Below are 19,802 nucleotides of genomic sequence, written 5' to 3' on the forward strand. Positions count from 1 at the left end.
TGTGTGTGTGTGTGTGTGTGTGTGTGTGTGTGTGTGTGTGTGTGTGTAAGTAGCATCTTACTAACCTCAGGGTGTCCTTAATCTCATTTACAGCGCTGGCTGAGGACTGGAACTGTCACCATTCCCAGCTGAGTTGTTTTTTTTAACGTTTAACGTGTGTGGACATCTTGCACACATCACCTCAAGTCTGTAGGGACCAGGAGAGGGTGTCGCATCCCCTGGAACCAGACTCCTGGAAGGGCAGCCAGCGCTCCACCGTTGAGCCCTTACTCGTTTTTTAATATCCTGTTTTTAGCGTGTCCCTCCCTACCCCGTGCTGTGTTGCACAGGAGTTTCTCCCTAGAATTCACGCTTTCTGCTCGGTCTCTAAGACTTCGCTTAACCTCACGTGGAAAGCTGACCCTGGCCACCCTCGACCCGAGGCAGAATGCAATGCCGCGTCTTTCTCACGTCTTCTGGCACACCGCTCCCACCCTTCCTGTCCTGTGTTGGGCGCTTGTCCTGAGGAAAGGATCTGCCTTCCTTTGCTTCCACGTGTGCTGTTAGGTCACCAGCTTGTCACTAGGTTTCCAGCCCGAGTTTCACGCAGTCACTGCCCCAAGGGAACGCTGTCTGGGCCTGTCTGTCCTCCGAGGTTTGGGCTCAGCGTCCCACCGTCCTGCCTTGTCGTCCCAGCTCACGTCTGCCTCCACCTCCCAGCCGAGAGCAGCAGCGACACTGCCCCCCCCCCCCGCCCCCCCCCAGCGACCCCCCCGCTGTTCGCGCGGGCTGGCAGGCCTGCGGCGTCCCGCTGCTTGCTGCTTCCTAACTTGCTCCCTGAGGGGGTGGGCCGAGACGGTGGACGCGGTGACTTCACGCCAAAGGCCTGCTGCAGCACCGCTGCACATAACAGACACAAAACAGAACCACGAGGCCCACCCCAGCCGGAGCACAGGGCTGCAGGCAGGAGCGACCGACGGGCCTGGAGACGAAGCCTGGGACGAGGTCACGGGGCTGTGACACTCCAGAGACCATGCAGGATCGAGGGGACCGCGGGAACACGTTCCCCTGGGCACCTCCGCGGCTGCTTACAAAAAACCGGTAAAGGTCAATTTCATCCAATTAAAAACGGAAGAAAGGTCGGTCTTGAGGGCATGTAAAGGCACCGCTGGGATTCGAACCCAGGATCTCCTGTTTACTAGACAGGCGCTTTAACCAACTAAGCCACGGCGCCAAGGGCGGGAAGGCGTCCTCCTTAGATCTACTACAGAGGTACGCGCTCTCGGTCTAACACACCCGTGTTTGCATCTCCCCGTGAGGTTCCCGCTAACGTAGAGGTGTGGGTGTGTGCTCAACCTCAGACTCCAGAACCCGAGGGGACTTGGCGGGTGCTGCCAGCCTTTGTCGGGACAGAAACAGTAACAAAGCCATTAAAAAAGAAAAGAAAGGCCACGCGCAACGTAGTCGGCAGGATTCGAACCTGCGCGGGGAGACCCCAATGGATTTCTAGTCCATCGCCTTAACCACTCGGCCACGACTACGGGACTGGAGCGGAGTCCTGATCCCGTGCCTTTGTTACTGTGCGTGCTCTTCCTCCGCCCGCAGCGCCAGCTCCTTTCGGACCCCCCGGGCCGCTGAAAAAGGAGAAGGCAGCCGCGGAGACCCCGACGGTGGCCAGGGTCGGGGTGTTTCCTCCTCGCTGTAGAGCGCGGCCAATTCAGCTCTTGCGATACCGCAATAGATCCGTTCTGCAGTTCCCACACCGAGGAACTAAGCCTTCAGGCAAAAGTATCCAAACACAAAACCTTCAGCCTCTGGCCCGTACGGGGATCGAACCCGCGACCTTGGCGTTATTAGCACCACGCTCTAACCAACTGAGCTAACCGGCCAGCTGTCCAGCAGCATCAGAAAAGAGAGCCCTCAAGGCTGCTCTGCACGGCCCATCCGGAAGCACGGGACACGCGGGCGACAACCAGCTACAGCGGACACAGTTGTGTCCAATTGTGTGCAACTCCGGAAGGTTCCCGTCCCCCGCGCTCGGCAGCAGCTCAGGAGTGCTGGGCAGGGCACTCCTGCTGGCCAGGCTCTACCTGAGGTCTGGCCCCGGGAACCCAAACAACAGGTTTTCCATCCCCTGGCCGATGGTGGTTTTTGTTCTGTTTTTCTAGCCCTCCTACCTGACACGAAGTCCTCTCCTGCCAACCTTGCTGAGGCCACCCAGCGCCCGTCCCTGACACTCCTGCTGAGGCCTGACTTGTTTCTGTCGCCCCTCTGTGGGACTGGCAGCTCTCCACACCACTCTCACCTCACACAGGTAGTAAACATGTCTCAGAATGACAGGCGCCACTGGGGAGTGAGCTTAGCTGTGGCACTTCAGAGGTGACTGTAGGTCAGAAAGTCCTCAGAGAGGTTTATTGAAAACCAAAGGGCCTCTCACAGCATGGTCACAGTCACAGGGGCCCAGCTTTCCCTTTCCTTCTGCTTTCCACCACAGGGCGGAGCCCGGCACTCGGGGCCACACCTGCGTGTCAGTGTTCTAGACTAGAGGAAACCGGCTCGACACTGCCTGTGTTCCTGGGGCAGGCTGGCACTACAGAAGCTGGCAGTCACAGCAGAGCAGTGGTCGGTGAGCCCAGTGTCTGGGGTCCTGGCCTTGGGGCCACCTTAGGCAGTCAGGGTCAAGATGGAGCAGCAGCAGCTTGTGCAGGGCTGGGGAGCTCGGGCTCCTGGAGAGAAAGGCAGACCAGCCGGAGCCTGGCGTGCACTTTGGTCAGCAGCGAGAGCTCTCCACACTGGAACTGCTGCAGCCGGGGCGGTTCTGAGACAGCAAGAGCAAACATCCTGTGTGTGGGTTTTCACTTCCTTTCCGCCATTTGCCTCCCCAGTCTAGAAGCCCTCTAACGAGGCCCATCTGTCTTCCTTTCTAGGGACAGTCCGCCTGTCGTACCTAGTGGGGTAATGTCAGAGGGTCGCCTTTCAAGAGCAAAAGAAAGCTCAATAGGCCGGAGGACAACAGGGCTGGTACAAAGCGTCCAGAGGAGCATGGCCAAGGGTCCCTGGGGGTTGCCTGGACACTAGAAAAGGAAACAGAAATAACTGGAAACCAAGTTCCCAACCATCTGCCAACAACCCCCAAACCTGGACATCCATGTGCACGCTCCTCACCTCTGTCTGCGCTCCCGGCCCTCTGAACTGCAGGGCCACTCTCCCTGGGCCCCGGGCACACTCTAGGACTGATGTCCACTCACTAGGACTCAGCCCTAGTGCTGTTGCCACGTGATGATTCCTACAGGTCACTGTGGCTTCCGCAGTGCCATCTTCTACCAGGAGCCTAGGGGAGGGGGAAGCAAAACTCCCAGTGCCGCCCCACATGGGCAACCCCAGACGATCAACAGACCTCCTGACGCAACCTTCCATTATGGGGCTCACTTTACCTTCAAAGTGTGCGGGGGTGTGTGTGTGTGCGTGTGTGCAGGGTGTGTATACATGTGTGTGTGTGAGTACGCGCTCACAGGGTGTGGCGTGTGTGTGTGTGTGTGTGTGTATGACAGACAGGGACTTCCTGCGCGGCCTTGCTGGCCTGATACTGTGTAGTTCAGGCTGGCCTCTCCTGACTCGACACGTCTACGCCGTCTATGCAGCGCTTGGACTGCAGGTGGATGCCACCGAACTCCACGTAGTAAAAAAGCAATTTTCATGAGAGGAGACTCATGCCACTGCGGGCATCGGAAGCTTTGTACCAGGCGATAACAAGCTGCCTACCTGACACTGGCCTGGCTTATGGCCCTCTGTGCTGGACAACAGGGGTCCTGACGGCTACACTTCCCCTGGGATAAAGAAAACGCAGTTGGATCTGGTGACAGCACTCCCGAACTTCTCACCCAGCTCAGCCTGTCCCTCCCAGTACCTGGGGACAGACGCTGGCGCAGTGGGCGCACACCCACAGGATCTGAAGGCTCAAGACGAAAACAATATGGCAAGAGGCAGTGGCCTGGAACGGGGCCGGGCCGCCTTGAAGAAGCTCAGCCAGGTGGATGTGGGGCAGGGGAGCTCTGCGGAGAAAGAAGAGGGCCTCAAGGAGTAGGCACACACACCCATAGCCCCAGCATAGGACAGGGGACAGGCACAGGGCGGGGACAGGGACAGCAGTGAGTTCTGTGCCGCCCTGGAAGCCCATAGCCCTTGCCACACTCTGGTTCCTGATCTCCAAGAGCCAGCAGTTATTTCTCAGGCTCAAATACCGAGGCCTACAGGAAAGACACAGCTGCGTTTCAGATGCAAAGACCTTTAACAGCTTAGGACCTCAAGTTGTTCTGGGTAACTTGATAGGTATTGGCCATTTTTTTCTGTTTGAAGAATATGAAATCACTCTGAATCAACCCATCTCCTGTGATCAGAGAAGTCCACCCCTGTGGCAGGTGTTCCAGAGCCAGGGACACAAGTAAAGCGTCAGTGTGCAGCTGGGGCGTTAATAGGTCAGGGCCTCAGCACTGACCTGGCTCTGGTCTCTGGGGGAAAGCTGAGGACCTGCACAGAAGTAGATGGCCGGAAACAGCAGTAAACAACGTGGGATCTGCAGGGAAGAGAACAGGGATGAGGAGAACAGGGACGCAGAGCAGGGAGAGCCATGCAGCGGAAAAGGGGTGGCTGGGGCCTCAGGTCCAGTCTAGATGGCTGGCTGAGGGGCTGCCCCCAGCAAAAAGCTAACAGGCTTATAGTGGACAGACTGTCTTATCATTAAACCCCAGGCGGGACCCCCAAAGCCCCAGCAGTGTCAGTGAGGTTGGGGAAGGTGACTGAGGTCTCACTTCACAGGCCTGGGGCCTGCAGCAGACAGACCAGCAACCACAGCCACAGCAGAGCTGAGCAGAGTAACCCCAGCATTGGGGAGGCGGAGGCGATGGCGGGAGGGTGGCTGTGCGTTGGGGCTAGCCTGAGCACCCCAGGAAGCTGCAGAGTAGCCAGGACTACACAGTGAGACCCTGTCCTAAGACAGAATAGTAGGGCTAAGCTGTGTCCTATGGCACAGCTTGGTGGGGCAGGGCTCGCAGGGCATCACCTGGAAATCTTTTTCTCCAGCTGGCTAAAGTGGACCCGGGCCCCGGGAAGGAGGCCCATTGGGGGCGGCAGGTGTGGGTCTTCGATATACACGTCCAGGTGTGGGGGATATTCTTGGCCATCCGTCTCTAGAGCCACTGTCAGCTTCACGCCAGATTTAATGGCCCTGGTGTTCCCTGCAGACAGAGGGAAGGCGGCAGGCACTGGTCAGCCAGGACTACAGGCTCCCATCCCTCCACTTCAGGCCTTTTCCCCAGAGGACACGCATTACCAGGCTTTATCCGGCGAAGGGCCAGAGGTGGTTCACACAGTATCCGTGACAAAATCTCAGCAGAAAAAGACACCAAAGAACTGGGGAAGCTGAGAGAGAGAAATACGTGAGGAGACATATAACTCAGAGCAAGCTCACAAGACAGAAAAGGAGCCATCTATCTGCTGGAACACCACATACAAGGCCCCAGAAGGCCTGGAACTAAAAGTACAAGGGCATTTGCAAAAAACAGGCTTGTAGCAGAGTCAAAGCCTACTTAACTTTAAATAGAAAGAGAACATCCCGGCGCGGTGGCAGAGGCAGGCGGGCTGTGAGTTCAAGGCCAGCCTGGTCTACAAAGGGAGTCCAGGGCAGCCAAGGCTACACAGAGAAACTCTCTCTCTCAAAAAAAAAAAAAGAAGAAACCTCCCACGCTGAACAGAGGCCTTCCTACAGGCTCCGAAGCCCTTAGATCTCAGCTTCTCCATCACTTACAGCCTTAGGCTTTGGGGCTCAAGCCCTTCCTGAACCTGAAGATGTGAGTTTCTAGGAAACATCCACTCTAACTATCCCGCCTCCTTTTTTTTTTTTTTTTTGAGACAGGGTTTCCCGTGTAGCCCAGGCTGTCCTGGAACGCACTCTGTACAACAGGTTGGCCTAGAACTCAGAGATCTGCTGCCTCTGCCTCCCGAGTGCTGAATTAAAGGTGTGCTATGCCTTGCAAACCAACTCCAGCCTACATCCACATCTAATAATGAAGGTCACTCTCATAAACATTACAGACAACCTCCTTCCCTTGCGTCTTGGCCGAGATCTGTCTTAAAGCCAGTGGCCATATTCCCCAGACCAAGTGCTGGGATCACAGGTGTGTGCCACCTCCCAGTCCACACTCCTTCCACTTCGGTGGTTTTCCTGCAACTGTCTGTGCACCAAGACCCTTAGGAACCTGAAGAGGGCGCTAGATGCCCTGGGACCGGAGTTACAGACAGTTGGGAGCTGCCATGTAGGCTGGGAATGGAATCCCAAGCCTTCTGAAACAGCCAGTCCTTCACCCACAGAGCCATCGCTCCACTTCTCTACTCTTTCCCTGCTCCCTTTCCCTTTACTGCTTAAGCTTTTTCTTCACTGTGAGAGTATCTGCTCAGCTGAAAGGTGCACAGCATTCAGGAGGTAGAGACAGGAAGCAAAGTCATCTTCAACTACATGGCAATTTCAAGACCAGCCAGAAGACAAAGTCCTGTCTCAAAACCAAACAAACAACACACGGGGTGGGAGAGAGGAGAGATGGGACAGTGACTGTCCCAACAGTGACAGACACCGAGAGAGAAGCCCCTTTCACACTGCCATCACTCCTTCACAGACTAAATCCCACTGAAGAAATGTGTAGGACACACAAACCACTTGGCACAGCCAGCACAGAAGGAAGTGTGGCCAGAAGGACCAGAGGCAACGAGGGACAATTACTTGTCACTGAGCAGGTGGGCCAGTGGGGACTCAGGCAGGGCTTTGGAGATCTCTAGTACACTAGGTAAGTCCTGAGAGCTCCCAAGTTCCAGGGTCCAGGCCTCCTGAACAGTGAGGCAAGACGCACAGTCGGCCAGTTCCAGAGAGCGGTGCCATGCGGATGAACGCTCTGCCTCGAATGGTGATGTCTGCTGGGAAACATGAAGATAATTGCCAGAGGGAGGCTCCTAAGTCTTCCAGTGCTGACTTCCTCCTGGAACCTGGGGAAGGAAGGGATCCCAACAGACCATGGCTCAGTCCCTCTAAATTCAGCCTCTTCGAGGAGACCTACAGGGTACAGCTCTGACATGCCTGCCCGCCTCCGGCCCAACCAGACTTCAGATGAGTAAGAGGAAAGCACTCACTGAGGGGCCAGGAGCCACGAGTCGGTAGACCTGATTTGGGTACAAGAATGGAAACCATCGAACCGAAGAGCCACAGAAGACAAGGAAGACCTGCGGGAAAGGAGAGCCAGCACTGAAGCCCTGCGGAGCCAGAGCACACGCGCTCACCCCTCGTTACCGGAGTCCAGCTTACCTTCTGATCCTTGTTCTCCGCTCCCAGAGTCTCAGGTGGACCCCACCCGGAGCCCTCCTTCTTCTGTGTACCACAAAGCCAAGTGCCTGACACGTGGAAACTCAGGCTGGGCTTTGGAGGCCGCAAACTGCCTCCCGGAAGGACACAAACATTGCGTTTCATGAGGGCCTCCTTGTGGGACAGTAAGAACAGCCGGCTCTGCACCATGTGCAGCCCCTCTGGGCAGGAGTCATCTGTCTGGGGTGGCTCCGAGTCGAAGGTGACTCTGGGCACAGGCAGGATGAGGGCATCAGCCAGGTAGAACTGGACGTAGACTCTGTTGCAAGAGACAGGTCTTCTGTGACGCAGAAGACCGGGTGATCTGGACCCCGAGCCCCGCCACCAGGTTCCTTCCTCCCCTCAGACACAGAAGGGCAAGCACCGCTCCAGGGAGCTGACCTGGCCTGCTTCTTCTGGATGAAGCTCGCCAGCCCCAGCTCCTCCCAGGAAGGGAAGCTGCTCCTGACTTCTCTCTCTATGACCAGCTGGAATTTCTCTACCCGCACCAGGCAGCCTAGATAGAGAATATTTTCTGTCTTAGCAAGAACCGTGGGAAAGCAGCGAAGCGGAACGCCCGGTGGCTGTGTCCACCTCAGGCCAGAGGGACTGCTGTCCACACCCGATCACCTCAGCCCCTCTGCAACCACTCCAAGCAGAAATCATTCCATGTGCACATACAATCCAGTCCCCAGCCTCACAGACTAAAAGGCCTTTGTTGTTCTTTCCACAAAGCTCTAACATGCCTCTTCCTCTTTAGGGTTTCCTTTGTCTGTTTTCTGAGACAGGGTCTATTATCTAGCTCTGGCTGTCCTGGAACTCGAAACCAGAGATCCACCTGCCTCTGCTGGGATTAAAGGCATAAGCCACCACGCCAGGCCCCTCTTTATGAAGCTCAGCAAGTCAAATAAGACCAGTGTTCTTCCAGGTTATAAATTGGGAGCCGTGCAGGTGGAGATGGATGCTGGGAGCTGCAGCTGCAGCTCCTCTCCATCAAGCGCAGCCTCTCACACTTCTCCACACGCTTCACATCAGTGACACACCACAGCGTGCTTCCTCCCGGCCTCCTGTACACTGAGAACCTCCAACCACCATCATCTTTCCATTCTTCGACTGCGCACCTATGAGCTTCGGGTCAGTGAGGGGCTGCGAGTTCTCGGTCAAGGGCATACAGGGCAAAGAAGCTCGGAGATCCCGAAGCTGCAGGCAACCTTTACGAGATGAAGCCACCAGCACCCCAAGTAAAACCTGCAGGGACACAAAGGCCAAGCTACTAAATATTTGATACAGAGACAGTGGGGAATGGACACCCAGGTCTGGGAAAGCAGAAGCAGGACAGACAGTTCTAAGCCTGAGGCTGTCTTGGTCTATGTTCTGAGTTCCAGGCAAGGTTCACAGTGAGATCCTGTTTCAAATTAAAAATAAAACACAACTCCCCTGAGCATCTGCCATGCGTCATGTGTCTCAAACATCAGCAGTAACAGGGACAAGCCCTCACTCATGCAGGAGCAAGAACTAAACTGCACAGCTGAGCGTGGAGGCACATGCTTGTGAGGAGGCTAATGAGGAGGCTGAGGGATGAAGACCTCCGGAGTTTCAAGGCCAGCCTGGGCTATGCAGCAAGGCTGCCTCAGGGGGAAAAAAGGTGATAACAAAAACAAAGCAGAGCAAACCCACCAGAATTCTATAGTCCAAGCTCTAGTTTTGGGGGTTGTTTTATTACATTTACTGGGGGGAGTCGTCATTTTACTTCTGTGGACGTCAGAGGACAACTTGAGGGAGTCACTTCTTTCCCCATGTAGATTCTGGAGATGAAAGTCAGGTCACAAATCTCAACACCAACAGCCTTTATCCTAGCCTTTATCGATGACTGTATTTGTTTTTCAGGCAGGGTCTCACTGTGTAGCTCTGGCTCGCTTGAAACTGTGTAAGCTGTGTAGCCTGAAGCAGGCCAGCCACTATGCCCAGCATGGTTCTTGCTGTCGTTGTTTGAGACAGAGCCTCACTGTGCAGTCCACGCTAGCCTACCTCAGAGATCCGCTCATCTCTCCCCTCCCCCTCTTAAGTACTAGGATTAAAGGTGTGCACCACCACAGCTGACCCAAGATACAATTTGTTCCATTCTTCCTAGCTGCTGTAAAAAGGACAAACTGGTGAGAGGCAAGAACAGATACAGCACTCTATTTAGAAAGCCAGCATAGTCAAGATGATAAAACTGAAAAACAACAAAAAAAACCAACAAGTGATTTGAACAAGATAGTGGCTACCAGGATGGCAAAAAGTAGTCCCCTGAGCCTTCTAGGACCTCCCTACCTGTGCTGGCTGGAACACATGGGAGGGCAGACAGAGCCAGGACCAGGCTAGGTGGCGATTCAGCTGGCAGCTGGTCAGGTGAGCAGCTTCCGGGAGAGGCACAAGGGCCTTTGGGTCAAAGGCAGCCCACGCCCTGCGCTGCCCTTCCTCTGCCAGGGCAAGCAGAGTAGGAAACTGGTGGGGGGTCTGCAGCGGAGTGTACTGTCGGGGAGAAAGCAATGGTCACGCGGAGCCCCTGTGCCAGGTGTCCTCAGGCATTACCCTGGCTGCTCATACCCCACCCCCCAGTTCTCATACTTTGTGATGGGGGCAGCTGTGGGGCTCTTCCAGGATTTCACTGTAGGCATGCCGAGCGGGACTGCCAGGTGGAACCAGAGCATCCCAGGAAGGCGCCAGGAGCTGCAATGCCAAGCTGGGCTTCCCAGGGGCGGGCTGCTTCAGGAGCTGGTGGCATCTCAGCACGTGGGGGCACAGCCTTGGCCAGGGAGAGAAGCGCAGTCATCTCCCCAAGGTCTGTCCCTTCCGGGATCCTGCTTCCCCGACAGAGGAAGCATCACCCTACCTCCCCCTCCACTCCAGGCCCTCCATCTCCATCCTCCTCACTTGCAGGCCAGCTCCTCCAGGGCCTTGGTAGCCCATAAGTATAAGGGAAGTCCTAAATGACAATCCCACACGAGTTGCTCATATAACGAGGAACCATTAACTTTGAAGACTGGCAAAGTCTCGGGCTTCAGAGGAGAGAAGCGTCGGAGCAGAGCAGTGCCATGGAGACAAAGTGCTAGCACAGGTTTGCTTGCTCCTCCACCCACGGACCGGAGAAGATGAACATCTCGGAGCTGCAGGAAAAGACAGAAGCAAAGGTAAACTGTGTGGGACACAACTGAGCCCCAGCACTGGAGAGGCAGAGGCAGGAAAGCTAGAAGATAAAGGGCTATCTTTGCCTACACAGAGACCTGAGGCCAGCCTGAACTACTGAGACCTACAAATTACAAAAAGCACACGCCTATAATTATAGCATTCCAGAGGCAAGAGGCAGGCGGTTCTCTGTGGGGTTCAGGCCAATTTGTTTTACATAGCAAGTTTCAGACCAGCCAGGCCTACAAAGTAAGACTATGTCTCAAAACAAAGAAACAAGACAATAAAAACCTCCCCAAGTGCTGTGTGAAGACATGGCTCAGCAGTTGAAAGAAAGTACTATTCTTGGAAGCCAGAGGTGGTGGCACATGCCTATAATCCCAGCGCTCCGGGACACAGAGGCAGGCAGATCTCTGTGAGTTCAAGGCCAGCCTGGTCTACAGAGAGTCCAGGACAGCCAGGGCTACATGGGGAAACCCTGTCTCTCCATGTCCTAGTTTCCAAGAGAAACCCATGCCCCCAGTGTTGCCTATCAAACTCCTTCTCTCTGAGGTCACCCACCCATCATCTCCCATGAACTGATGGTCTCTCACCTCCAGGTCTGATATCTGACATACCTCAACACAGACCCCTGGTCGAATCGCCCGCCTGAGGCCATGGATCTGCTGGTACGCGAGGCAGAGAATCAGCTGCTCATCCAGGACGTAGAGGCTGGCGGACTGATTCAGCACAGCCGTGACTGTGCCCTGCACGGGACACAGAGCACAGTGCTCACTACTCCCTGCTCTTGTGCAGGCCTGCACTTCCTGTGCCACAAACAATCTCCAGTTCCTTTCACTCACCGAATAATGCAAGACTCTGGAATAACGGACAAGACCTTCCTGGCCCCCGCCATGTTTGGAGGTGGTGGGCTCGGGGAGAGGTGTAAGGTCAGCTTCCAAGAGAGGCATGCCCAGCTCCAGCACATACTCTGGTCTCAGTGGCATCAGAGCCGAAGACGGGATGGTTGTCCAAACACAGGAACGGGAACCCCGGAGCTTGGTCACACGCAGCTTCGTCAGCACATAGGCGCTGTCAGGCTGGAGGGCTCGGTACCACACCATCTGGGCAGGAACCTGGCTTAGGCAGAAAGAGGCAACACATGAGAGCCTCAACCCCCATCCCATAATGCCGCTCTTCTGCCAAAGGCCCTTCCCATCACAACTGGACTCCACAGACATCATTGCTCTCCTCTTACTTTATCTGCTGTTTGTCTGGTTGGGTTTTTAGTTAAGCTTTGTTTTGCTTTCAGACAAGGTCTCATATAGCCCAGGCTGGCCTCAAACTCACAATGCAGCCAAGACTAGTACTATTTGAAGCCACTGGATTTTAAGGCTCTCTCCATGTTAACAGAAAATGCTACATATTTCTTAAACTGCTCTTAACAATACAAACCATCCAAAAATTTCCTTCAAAACTGACAAATATCCCATTAAGAAAATCATGTTCTTTCAACATGTCCTCTTCTCCCAAGAACATACAAGCCCACCATTTATTTCATTAACATGAGCAGAACACATGACGCAAGTATTGAAACATGTTAAATAACAGATTATCCATTCCCCTTTAACATGTTTCAAATTACTTGAAAAACAAAAGCTAAATAGTAATACAGAGCCACATAGGATCATACATCAGAAGCAAAACACATTTTCTTTCTTTCTTCTTTTCGTTTATTTTTTGTTTTTATTTATTGAGACAGGGTTTCTCTGTGTAGCCCTGGCTATCCTAGACTTCCTTTGTAGACCAGGCTCGACTCAAACTCAGAGATCCTCCTCCCTCTGCCTACCAAGTGCTGGGATTAAAGGCGTGCACCACCACCTCCTGGCACAATTTTCTTTCTTCTTTCTCTCTCTTCCCTTCTCTGGTATTTTTGAGATAATGTTTCTGTCCTTGAACTCAGAGATCTGCCTTCCACCCCCTCCTGAGTGTAAGGGTTAAAAGCATGAGCCACCACAGCCAGCTCCATCATCTCTCTAGTGCGTTGGGGGGTGCACGTGTGGGCAGGCGCACATGTGGGCAGATGCTGCTGTGCCCGTTCACGTGGATGTCAAGAACAATCTCAGGCATCATTTCTTACGAAGACTTCTACCTTTTGAGGCAGGGGTTCTCGCTGGCCTGGAAGTTCAAAAAAAGGCTAAGCTAGCTGACCAGCAGGCTCCAGGGCACCACCCACCTCTACTCACCATTTCACTCTCACTAGGCTCAGGGGTCAGGCTGCTGGGCCAGCTTTTCACATGAGGATCAAGCTCAGGCTCTCAGGCTTGTGGGACATACTTCACTCAGGAAGCCTCTCCTCAGCTGTCTTTGCTTTTCTCCCATCATCCTTTCTTTGCTTGCCTTCCTTCCTCCACGGTTTCTGCTTCCATGTTTTATGTACTAACAAGCCACCACATGAGCTTTCCCCTTGTGTCTGGCTTGCACCCTGCACTCTGTGGCTCTCCCTGTGTTGTTCCAACGTCCCTTCTATGCCCACAGGCCCAACTTTACCCTGTTCCTCACCTGTACCATGATGGACACTTGGCTGCCAGCTTGGCTGTTATCTTGGGATAATTCCCCAAGTGTCATGACGAAGTACCTTTTGCTCTGAGTTATCAGCAGTGCACTCAGACGGACCAGTTTTCCAGCCAGATTTGGCTCCTTTATTTTGCGTCTCTTCCTACAAAAGGAAGACATTTTGATTTCTTTCCTTTTCCTCTACACAAGTCTTCCCTTCCAGTGTACAGAACAATCTCATAGCAATGTAAAATGCCCATGATTCAAAGCTATTATCTAAAAACTTTCTCCCCCTTCTTGCCCTAAGACACAGCATATTTCCTTGGCAGTCAGAGGTGATTCTGATGGGAAGGGTGTTTTCTGCCTAGGATGAGGACTGGATTTGATCCCTGGGATCCACGGAAGGAGAGAACCCTCTCCCACAAATTATTCTCTGACCTCTGTGCTAAAAGGGGAGGTTCATAGACACACACACACACGAGTCCTCCTGGGGGCCAGGGAGAGAGTGCGTGTCTGACTTCAAAGTGTAGGTTCTGCTCCTGGGACCAACTCTTACAAAGCCGGCAAAGCGGCAGACTCGCTGCGGTGGGGCATGGAGGCAGGCCGGCCAACGAGAGGCCCTGTCTCCAAAGCAAAAAGGCGGACAATGTCTACGGAAGGACACTGGAAACTCTCCTCTGACCAACACATGCACGCTCACATGCAAAAAGAATTTTAAAAAAAATGATCAAGGTGAGCATGGTGGCACATGCCTTTAATTCTAGCACCTGGGAGGCAGAAGCAGGTGCATCTCTAAGGCCGGCCTGGTCTACAGAGTTTCAGGATAGCCAGGACTACACAGAAAAATCTGTCTTGAAAAACTTGAAAAAAAAAAAAAAGGCTGGAGAGATGGCCCAGAGGTTAAGAGCACTGTCTGGCTGTAGAGGTCCTGAGTTTGATTCCCAGCAACCACATGGTGGCTCACAGCTTCCCTCTTCTGGTCTGCAGATGTATGTGCAGGCAGAACACTGTGTGTGCATAACAAATGTCTTTGAAAAAAAAAAAAAAAGGAAAAAGAAAAACTGCTAAAAAATAATAATAATAAACTTTTTATGCGTATGAATGTTTTCCCTGCATGTATGTCTGGGTACCACATGTGTGCCTTAGCACACTGGGTCCCCTGGAACTGGAGATGCAGATAGTTGGGAACCACCACGAGGGTGCCAGGAATCAAACCTGCCCTCTAGAGAGCAGACGGTGCTCTTAACCATGAAGGCATCTCTCCAACCTACTCTTCTCTGTCTTGAGAAGGGGTCCCCGCTGCAGTGCAGACAGACCTGGAACTCACTACCAGGCTGCACAGTCTTCCGACGGCTGCGTCCTGCATGCTGGGTCACAGAGCTGAGCCGTGGCCAGTTCAGAGCCTCCCTCAGGACTTTCGTGATATTCAAGCCTTCATCATTCTTTTGTCCATCTGTCATCCATATTACCATCAGAGTGTCTTTTCTCCATGGAAGTCCCACCCTCCCCAATTTCGTCATGTTTCCTAAGAGTGGGTAATTACCTGTATCTGAGCAGCTGGGACGCCTTTTCTGGGTAGATGACAGTGATGGGCCCAAGGAGGCCAGGAGGGACAGTCAGAGGAAACACCGGCACAGGCTTTTCCCATAGCTCCAAGTGCCCTTCCCCCAAGGCATTCCTCCTGTCAGGAGGGAGGTAACTCCAACTGGGGAACAGGAAGAGATGGCCCAACCAGGAGAGCTCTAGATGGATAAGCTGGAAGAGATTGGAGGTGCAGGTCAGCCAGGGCCTCAGCACCTCATCTGCCGCTCCTGCTCGTACTGAGGCGGCTGGCCCCCTTCTACTCACCTCACAGCCCACGGTTCCCGTGTTATCTCTCACGTACAGGCTTCCATTCCTGCACTCTTGTTCCAAATCCCCTGGCAGGTCTGTTAGTGTCCCTAAAAGTAGCAGCTGCTTCCGGGGCAGGACACTGACCCCTGGCCCAGCCCCTTGGGACAAAGCCTGGTAAGCACCGCTGCTCCAGGACAAGAGGCTGCAGCATGGGAGAGTCTGATGGGTCTTGAGATTCTGTACTGAGACAAAGCTGAAAAGCGAATAAAACAGTTCTACAATTCAGTTACATCTAAGAAAATACTTTCAACCTTGACAGACCCCTAAGAGTCTACAGTGGGGCTCAAGGAGAACACGGACTCTGGGATGTTTGTCTAAAGACGAGCCTAGAAAATCAAGGACGAGGATCTACAGGCTGGGCAATGCCTCTAAGGGGAGCAGAAGAAAATCTGATAATAGCTCTACAGCAACGGACCAGGAGACCAAGTCTTGTTCACAGGGGCACAGACTGCAGGGGCCGACTGAGGAGACACGTGTGGGTGGAGAACACTAGAGTCCACAGACAGGCTGCAGCAATGGCCCAGCAGCTGAGCACTGGCTGCAGCCGGGCAGTGGGTGGCGATGGTGTGGCGATGGCGATGGTGTGGCGGTGGTGTGCGGTGGTGTGACGATGGCGATGGTGTGGCGATGGTGTGGCGATGGTGTGGCGATGGTGTGATGGTGTGGTGATGGTAATGGTGTGGCGATGGTGTGGCGATGGTGTGATGGTGTGGCGATGGTGTGATGGTGTGGCGATGGTGTGATGGTGTGGCGATGGTGTGGCGATGGTGTGGCGATAGTGTGGCGATGGTGTGGCGATGGTGTGGCGATGGTGTGGCGATGGTGTGGCAATGGTGTGATGGTGTGGCGATGGGGTGGCGGTGTGGCGATGGGGTGGCGCACACCTTTAATCCCAGCACTTGGGAAGCAGAGGCAGGTGGAGCTCTGAGTTCAAGTTAGTCTGGTCTGTAGAGATCCAGGCCAGCCAAGACTACACAGAGAAACCCAAGCCCCGTCTCAACAGCCAAACCAAACCAAAGACCAGTGTTTGCTCTTCCAGAAGACCAAGGTTCAATTCCCAGCATCCACACAGTGGCTCACAACTACAATCGGAGGGGATCTGATGCCCTCTTCTAGCCTCCAAGGTCACCAGGCACACGTGGCACACAGACATACATGCCAAAGCTCATTCTCAAGCTTTGTGTGTGGAGAGCTGCTTGCTTGGCAGGCTGCTGTGTTGCTGAGTGTTCAGTCTGAAACAGAAATCAGCAGGTTTTCCTTAACTTGTCTGTGAGACCTTGGACTATGTCTGCCATTCAGGAATGTGGTCTAAGAAAACAAGTTGGGCTGTTCCAGGAACCCGACCTTGTATTGATATGACTTGTTTTGCTTTGTCTTTAAAAAGGAGCTGTTGAATAAAGTCGAAGCTTTTCAGTATTGACTGAAAGCCCTCCCAAAACTATCCTAAGTTTTCTGTCTCTTTCTTTTAACCTGTAATTTCTCAATCCCCACTCTCTCTGTCATGTTCCCGAATTACCTATAGCTGGTTCCGTCAATTCACACATAAAATAACTTTAATAGAAAAGAATTTTAAAAAGATATAGAAGTGTGCTGTTATAGGAGTAAACTGGTTTGACTCCACTGAGAACAATATGTGAACAGCTTCTGAGAAGAGAGGGCTCGGCATTTCCCTTTGGGCTGGCGATTACTTCTGAAGTGAGGGGGAACCATGGGAGCAGGATTAAGAGATCGCTAATTCTTCTTCCTAACGTCTTACAAAGAACAAAGCACACATGCAAAATGCCAAGAGTTTTAGGATGGGCAGAGATTGCGTGGCCGCACAGAGTTCTGTGTGCACACATGTGCACACTTCACGTCTGCTCTTCCTCTCTCCTCCCCTTTTCTGTAAATGTGACTGAAGCCAAGTTAGGAGAACGTAAGGAGAAAGCTGAATGGAGAACAGGGAAATTCTGGGGGAGGGCCTGCTTAGATCACCTTTCCCACATTCTTACTTCCTTCCCAACCCTAAATTCACCAAGCAAGCCCAGCCCCTCCTACCTGTAGCTCAGGGGCAGTGTAAAATCCTGGTTCTCCCCCTGGGACAGCCAGGTCTCCTTCACACAGGCAATTACCGACTGAGTCAACTGTTTATCCGGTTCCTTGTCAGCTAGACAAAGGGTCTCCTGGATGAAGGTCTGGGCGGCCTCAAGCCAAAGTTGCTCCTGAGGAGGGTAAATCCAGTTAAAACATCTTCACAACTATCCCGCCCACCAAAGAAGTTTTAAAAGTCCAAGACTAGGCAGAGCTCCACGGAGAAGAGTGTTTGCCGTACAGAGTCCAGTCCTAGTTAAGCAGGTGGGCACTTAGCCTTAATCTTGCCTCCTCTGACAAACCTGTTCTGACCCTTAAAATCCTCACTTGAAACAGACTCCTTGGGGCTGGAGAGAAGCTCGCAGGTAAGCCTTCCAGAGGACCCAAGTTCAATTCCCAGCACCCCCACAGCAGCTCACAACTGTCTGTAAGCCCAGATCCAGGTGACCTGACGCCCTCCTCTGGCATCTGTGGACACGGCATGCATGCACTTGGTAGACACTCAACACACATGGCGCACGGGCGCAGACATTCACACAGGCAAAACATCCACGCACAATTTTAAGAGAAAGATGGAGTCCTCTGTTGGCCTTTCTCTGGCCATTCCAGGTCAACAGCCACTCTGACCTCGGAGCTACCACAGTCCCCAGTACACATGTCATTTACACAGGGCTGTCCCTTGCACATGTGTCTGTTACACAGCACTGGCCCCATGGGTAGGGTTACCCCATCTTACATGGAGTCTGGTTCTAAGTCAGAGAGGTGAAAAGTAAAAATGAGAAAAACTGCTTTCAAAAATGCACACCTTTGCTGGGCAAGGTGGCACACTCCTGCGATCCTGGTGCTCGGGGAGGCACAGGCAGGCAGATTTCTGGGAGTTCAAGGCCAACCTGGTCTACAAAGTCCAAGACAGCCAAGGCTACACAGAGAAAAACAAAACAAAAAAAACCAAACAAATCCACGCTTTTATTCCCAGCATTCGGGAGGCAGAGGCAGGCAGATCTGAGTTCTAGAACAGCCTGGTCTCAGGACGGCCAGGGCTACATAGGTAGAAACCCTGTCTCAAAAAACCAAAAATAAACTTTTAAAAATTGTTCCTAAATAGGACACAACATGTGACCAAACCTGGGGAGACAGAATCAGGAGGATCTTGAGTGTGATGCTAGCAAGAGATACACCAAGATTCTGTCTCCCAGGAAAACTACACATGGCACTAGGACCAAGAAGATGGCAGTGGTGAAGAGCGCCTGTTCTTACAGAGGACCCGGGCCCAGCACCCAGCAGCACATACATGGCAGCTCACAGAGGCCTGTAACTCCAGTTCCAGGGCATCCCATGCTCCAGGATCACGCACCGTGCAAACACCCGTATGTAGGCAAAGCACAGACAAAATAAACAAATCTCCTTCGGCTGGGTTGGGGTGCTGTAACTCTAAACAAACGGGGTGGGGGCAGTGTTTCTCTAAACCCAGCAGTAGATGCCTGAGCAAGGATAACACATTCATGGACAGCCTGGGCTACATAGTGAGGTCAGCCTCCATTAGATAGGGAAGACTTTGGTTTTTGCTGTTGTTTGTTCAAGGCAGAAAGGCAAACCACGTTTACCGAATCAGGTCTGCATTTTGAAGATTCATTTTGTATCATGTAAGCTTAACACTGCGCCCTTTACCCTCAAATACTTGAACTGCCTACCCTCTTATGGTTTTTAAACAGGGTCGCACTCTGCAGCCCTGCTGCCCTGGGACTTGGGGTGCCTAGGCCTGCCTCTGCCTCCGGAAATGCTGGGGTGAAAGGCTTGGACCAGCACCCCTGCTGGCCTGCCTACCTTCAACAGCCTTTGACAGATGACTGTTGCCCTCACGTCTACTCTAGCTGAGTTCTCCAGCCTGAGATCTGGCCCCATCAGTCTGGCCATCACAGCCTACCTGGCCACACACTTCACAGGTCCTCTTCACAACCAGAGCTAAGGCCGTGTGCATTGCCTGGCTGCTCCGGCCTGAATCCCTGACCGCACAACTGGTTCCCGCCTTTCACGACTCCCAGTCCGTTACATCCTATCGCCTCACTCTGTTTTGGTTGGTTTGTCCTTTGAGACCGGGCTTCTCTCCGCAGACCCGGCTGTCATGTAACTGTCACAGAACTCCCTACGGTAGACTGGCCTCGAACTCGGCGAGATCCCCCTGCCTCTGTGCACTGGAACTAGAGGCGCGCGCCCAGCCCGCGGTCTTGCAGCTCAACACTACCCCTTCAGTAAAGTATAACCCAAATCTCATCCACTCACTGCTGTCCATAAAGGGCCAGTCGGTGTGAGGCGTGACAGCGCTGTGACCGCCCGCGGGAGGCCGAGGCCTGTCGAGGCCAGCCGAGGGAGTGACTCATCCCTGCACCGCAGGCACCGGGGGTTCGCGGCGTGGACACGACGAGGCGCCCGCGCTCCCTCTGACCCTCCACCTCCGCCCAGGGGCCTTCAGGCTTTCACCAGGCTGTCGCTGCGGCCGGCCAGCTCGCCCACGCACCTTCCCCGCCCAGCCTCGCCAGGGGTCCCCCGCCGAGCGCGCCCCGGGCGGACCAACGGCCCGAAGAGCCCCGGCCGCCGCGTCGGCCACCACGGACGCCGGGTGGAGGCAGGGACACAGAACGCCTGGGACGCGGAGGAGAGACCAAAGAAAAACCCCACGAGGACCCCACACTCGGCACTCACGGAGGCGGACGCCGGCGCTCGGCAGGCGGCCATGGCGAGCCAAACCCCTACCGAAGGACGCGCGAACGCCCGG

The 19,802-nt window shown here is 53.8% G+C and overlaps 1 protein-coding gene and 3 non-coding genes across 7 annotated transcripts; all 4 read right to left on the reverse strand.

Moving 5' to 3' along the window:
* Window positions 1-1,139: 1,139 nt before the first annotated feature.
* On the reverse strand, window positions 1,140-1,213 carry Trnat-agu (transfer RNA threonine (anticodon AGU)). Its single transcript has one exon. It is a non-coding gene; the product is annotated as a tRNA-Thr (tRNA).
* A 225-nt stretch (window positions 1,214-1,438) lies between these two features.
* Window positions 1,439-1,520, reverse strand: Trnas-aga (transfer RNA serine (anticodon AGA)). Its single transcript has one exon. It is a non-coding gene; the product is annotated as a tRNA-Ser (tRNA).
* A 274-nt stretch (window positions 1,521-1,794) lies between these two features.
* Trnai-aau (transfer RNA isoleucine (anticodon AAU)) lies at window positions 1,795-1,868 on the reverse strand. The gene has a single exon. It is a non-coding gene; the product is annotated as a tRNA-Ile (tRNA).
* Window positions 1,869-2,369: 501 nt separating this feature from the next.
* Window positions 2,370-19,802, reverse strand: Ctc1 (CST telomere replication complex component 1). 4 transcript variants are annotated; one of them, XM_055594411.1, is made up of 23 exons: window positions 19,730-19,802; window positions 16,997-17,160; window positions 14,915-15,152; window positions 14,610-14,821; window positions 13,073-13,229; window positions 11,374-11,646; window positions 11,149-11,277; window positions 10,280-10,512; window positions 9,974-10,151; window positions 9,677-9,877; window positions 8,485-8,611; window positions 7,766-7,880; window positions 7,328-7,643; window positions 7,156-7,245; window positions 6,752-6,939; window positions 5,309-5,397; window positions 5,039-5,213; window positions 4,475-4,552; window positions 3,887-4,031; window positions 3,742-3,806; window positions 3,145-3,310; window positions 2,927-3,053; window positions 2,370-2,797 (listed from the first exon to the last, which is right to left on the reverse strand). In XM_055594411.1, exons 1-23 carry the CDS (start codon window positions 19,760-19,762, stop codon window positions 2,658-2,660), a joined length of 3,639 nt encoding a protein of 1,212 aa, XP_055450386.1. In that variant the 5' UTR covers window positions 19,763-19,802; the 3' UTR covers window positions 2,370-2,657. The 4 variants fall into 4 exon arrangements, with proteins under 4 accessions (XP_055450386.1, XP_055450390.1, XP_055450387.1 ...); XM_055594415.1 differs by lacking the exon at window positions 19,730-19,802 and adding an exon at window positions 19,310-19,438; XM_055594412.1 differs by lacking the exon at window positions 3,145-3,310 and having other exon boundaries at window positions 2,734-2,797.

This window comes from Psammomys obesus, unplaced genomic scaffold (genome assembly GCF_907164565.1).
Source record: "Psammomys obesus unplaced genomic scaffold, mPsaObe1.curated_primary_1811, whole genome shotgun sequence".
NCBI classification, from domain to species: domain Eukaryota; kingdom Metazoa; phylum Chordata; class Mammalia; order Rodentia; family Muridae; genus Psammomys; species Psammomys obesus.

Coding starts and splice junctions, on each gene's coding strand:
- Ctc1 (XM_055594411.1), bottom strand. CDS start 19,762: ATGGCCGCCTGCCGAGCGCCGGCGTCCGCCTCC. Junction 3,807..3,886: donor GCGCCAGCGTCTGTCCCCAG/GTACTGGGAGGG, acceptor TCTTTATCCCAG/GGGAAGTGTAGCCGTCAGGA. Junction 3,311..3,741: donor ATAAGCCAGGCCAGTGTCAG/GTAGGCAGCTTG, acceptor CCCCTCCCCTAG/GCTCCTGGTAGAAGATGGCA.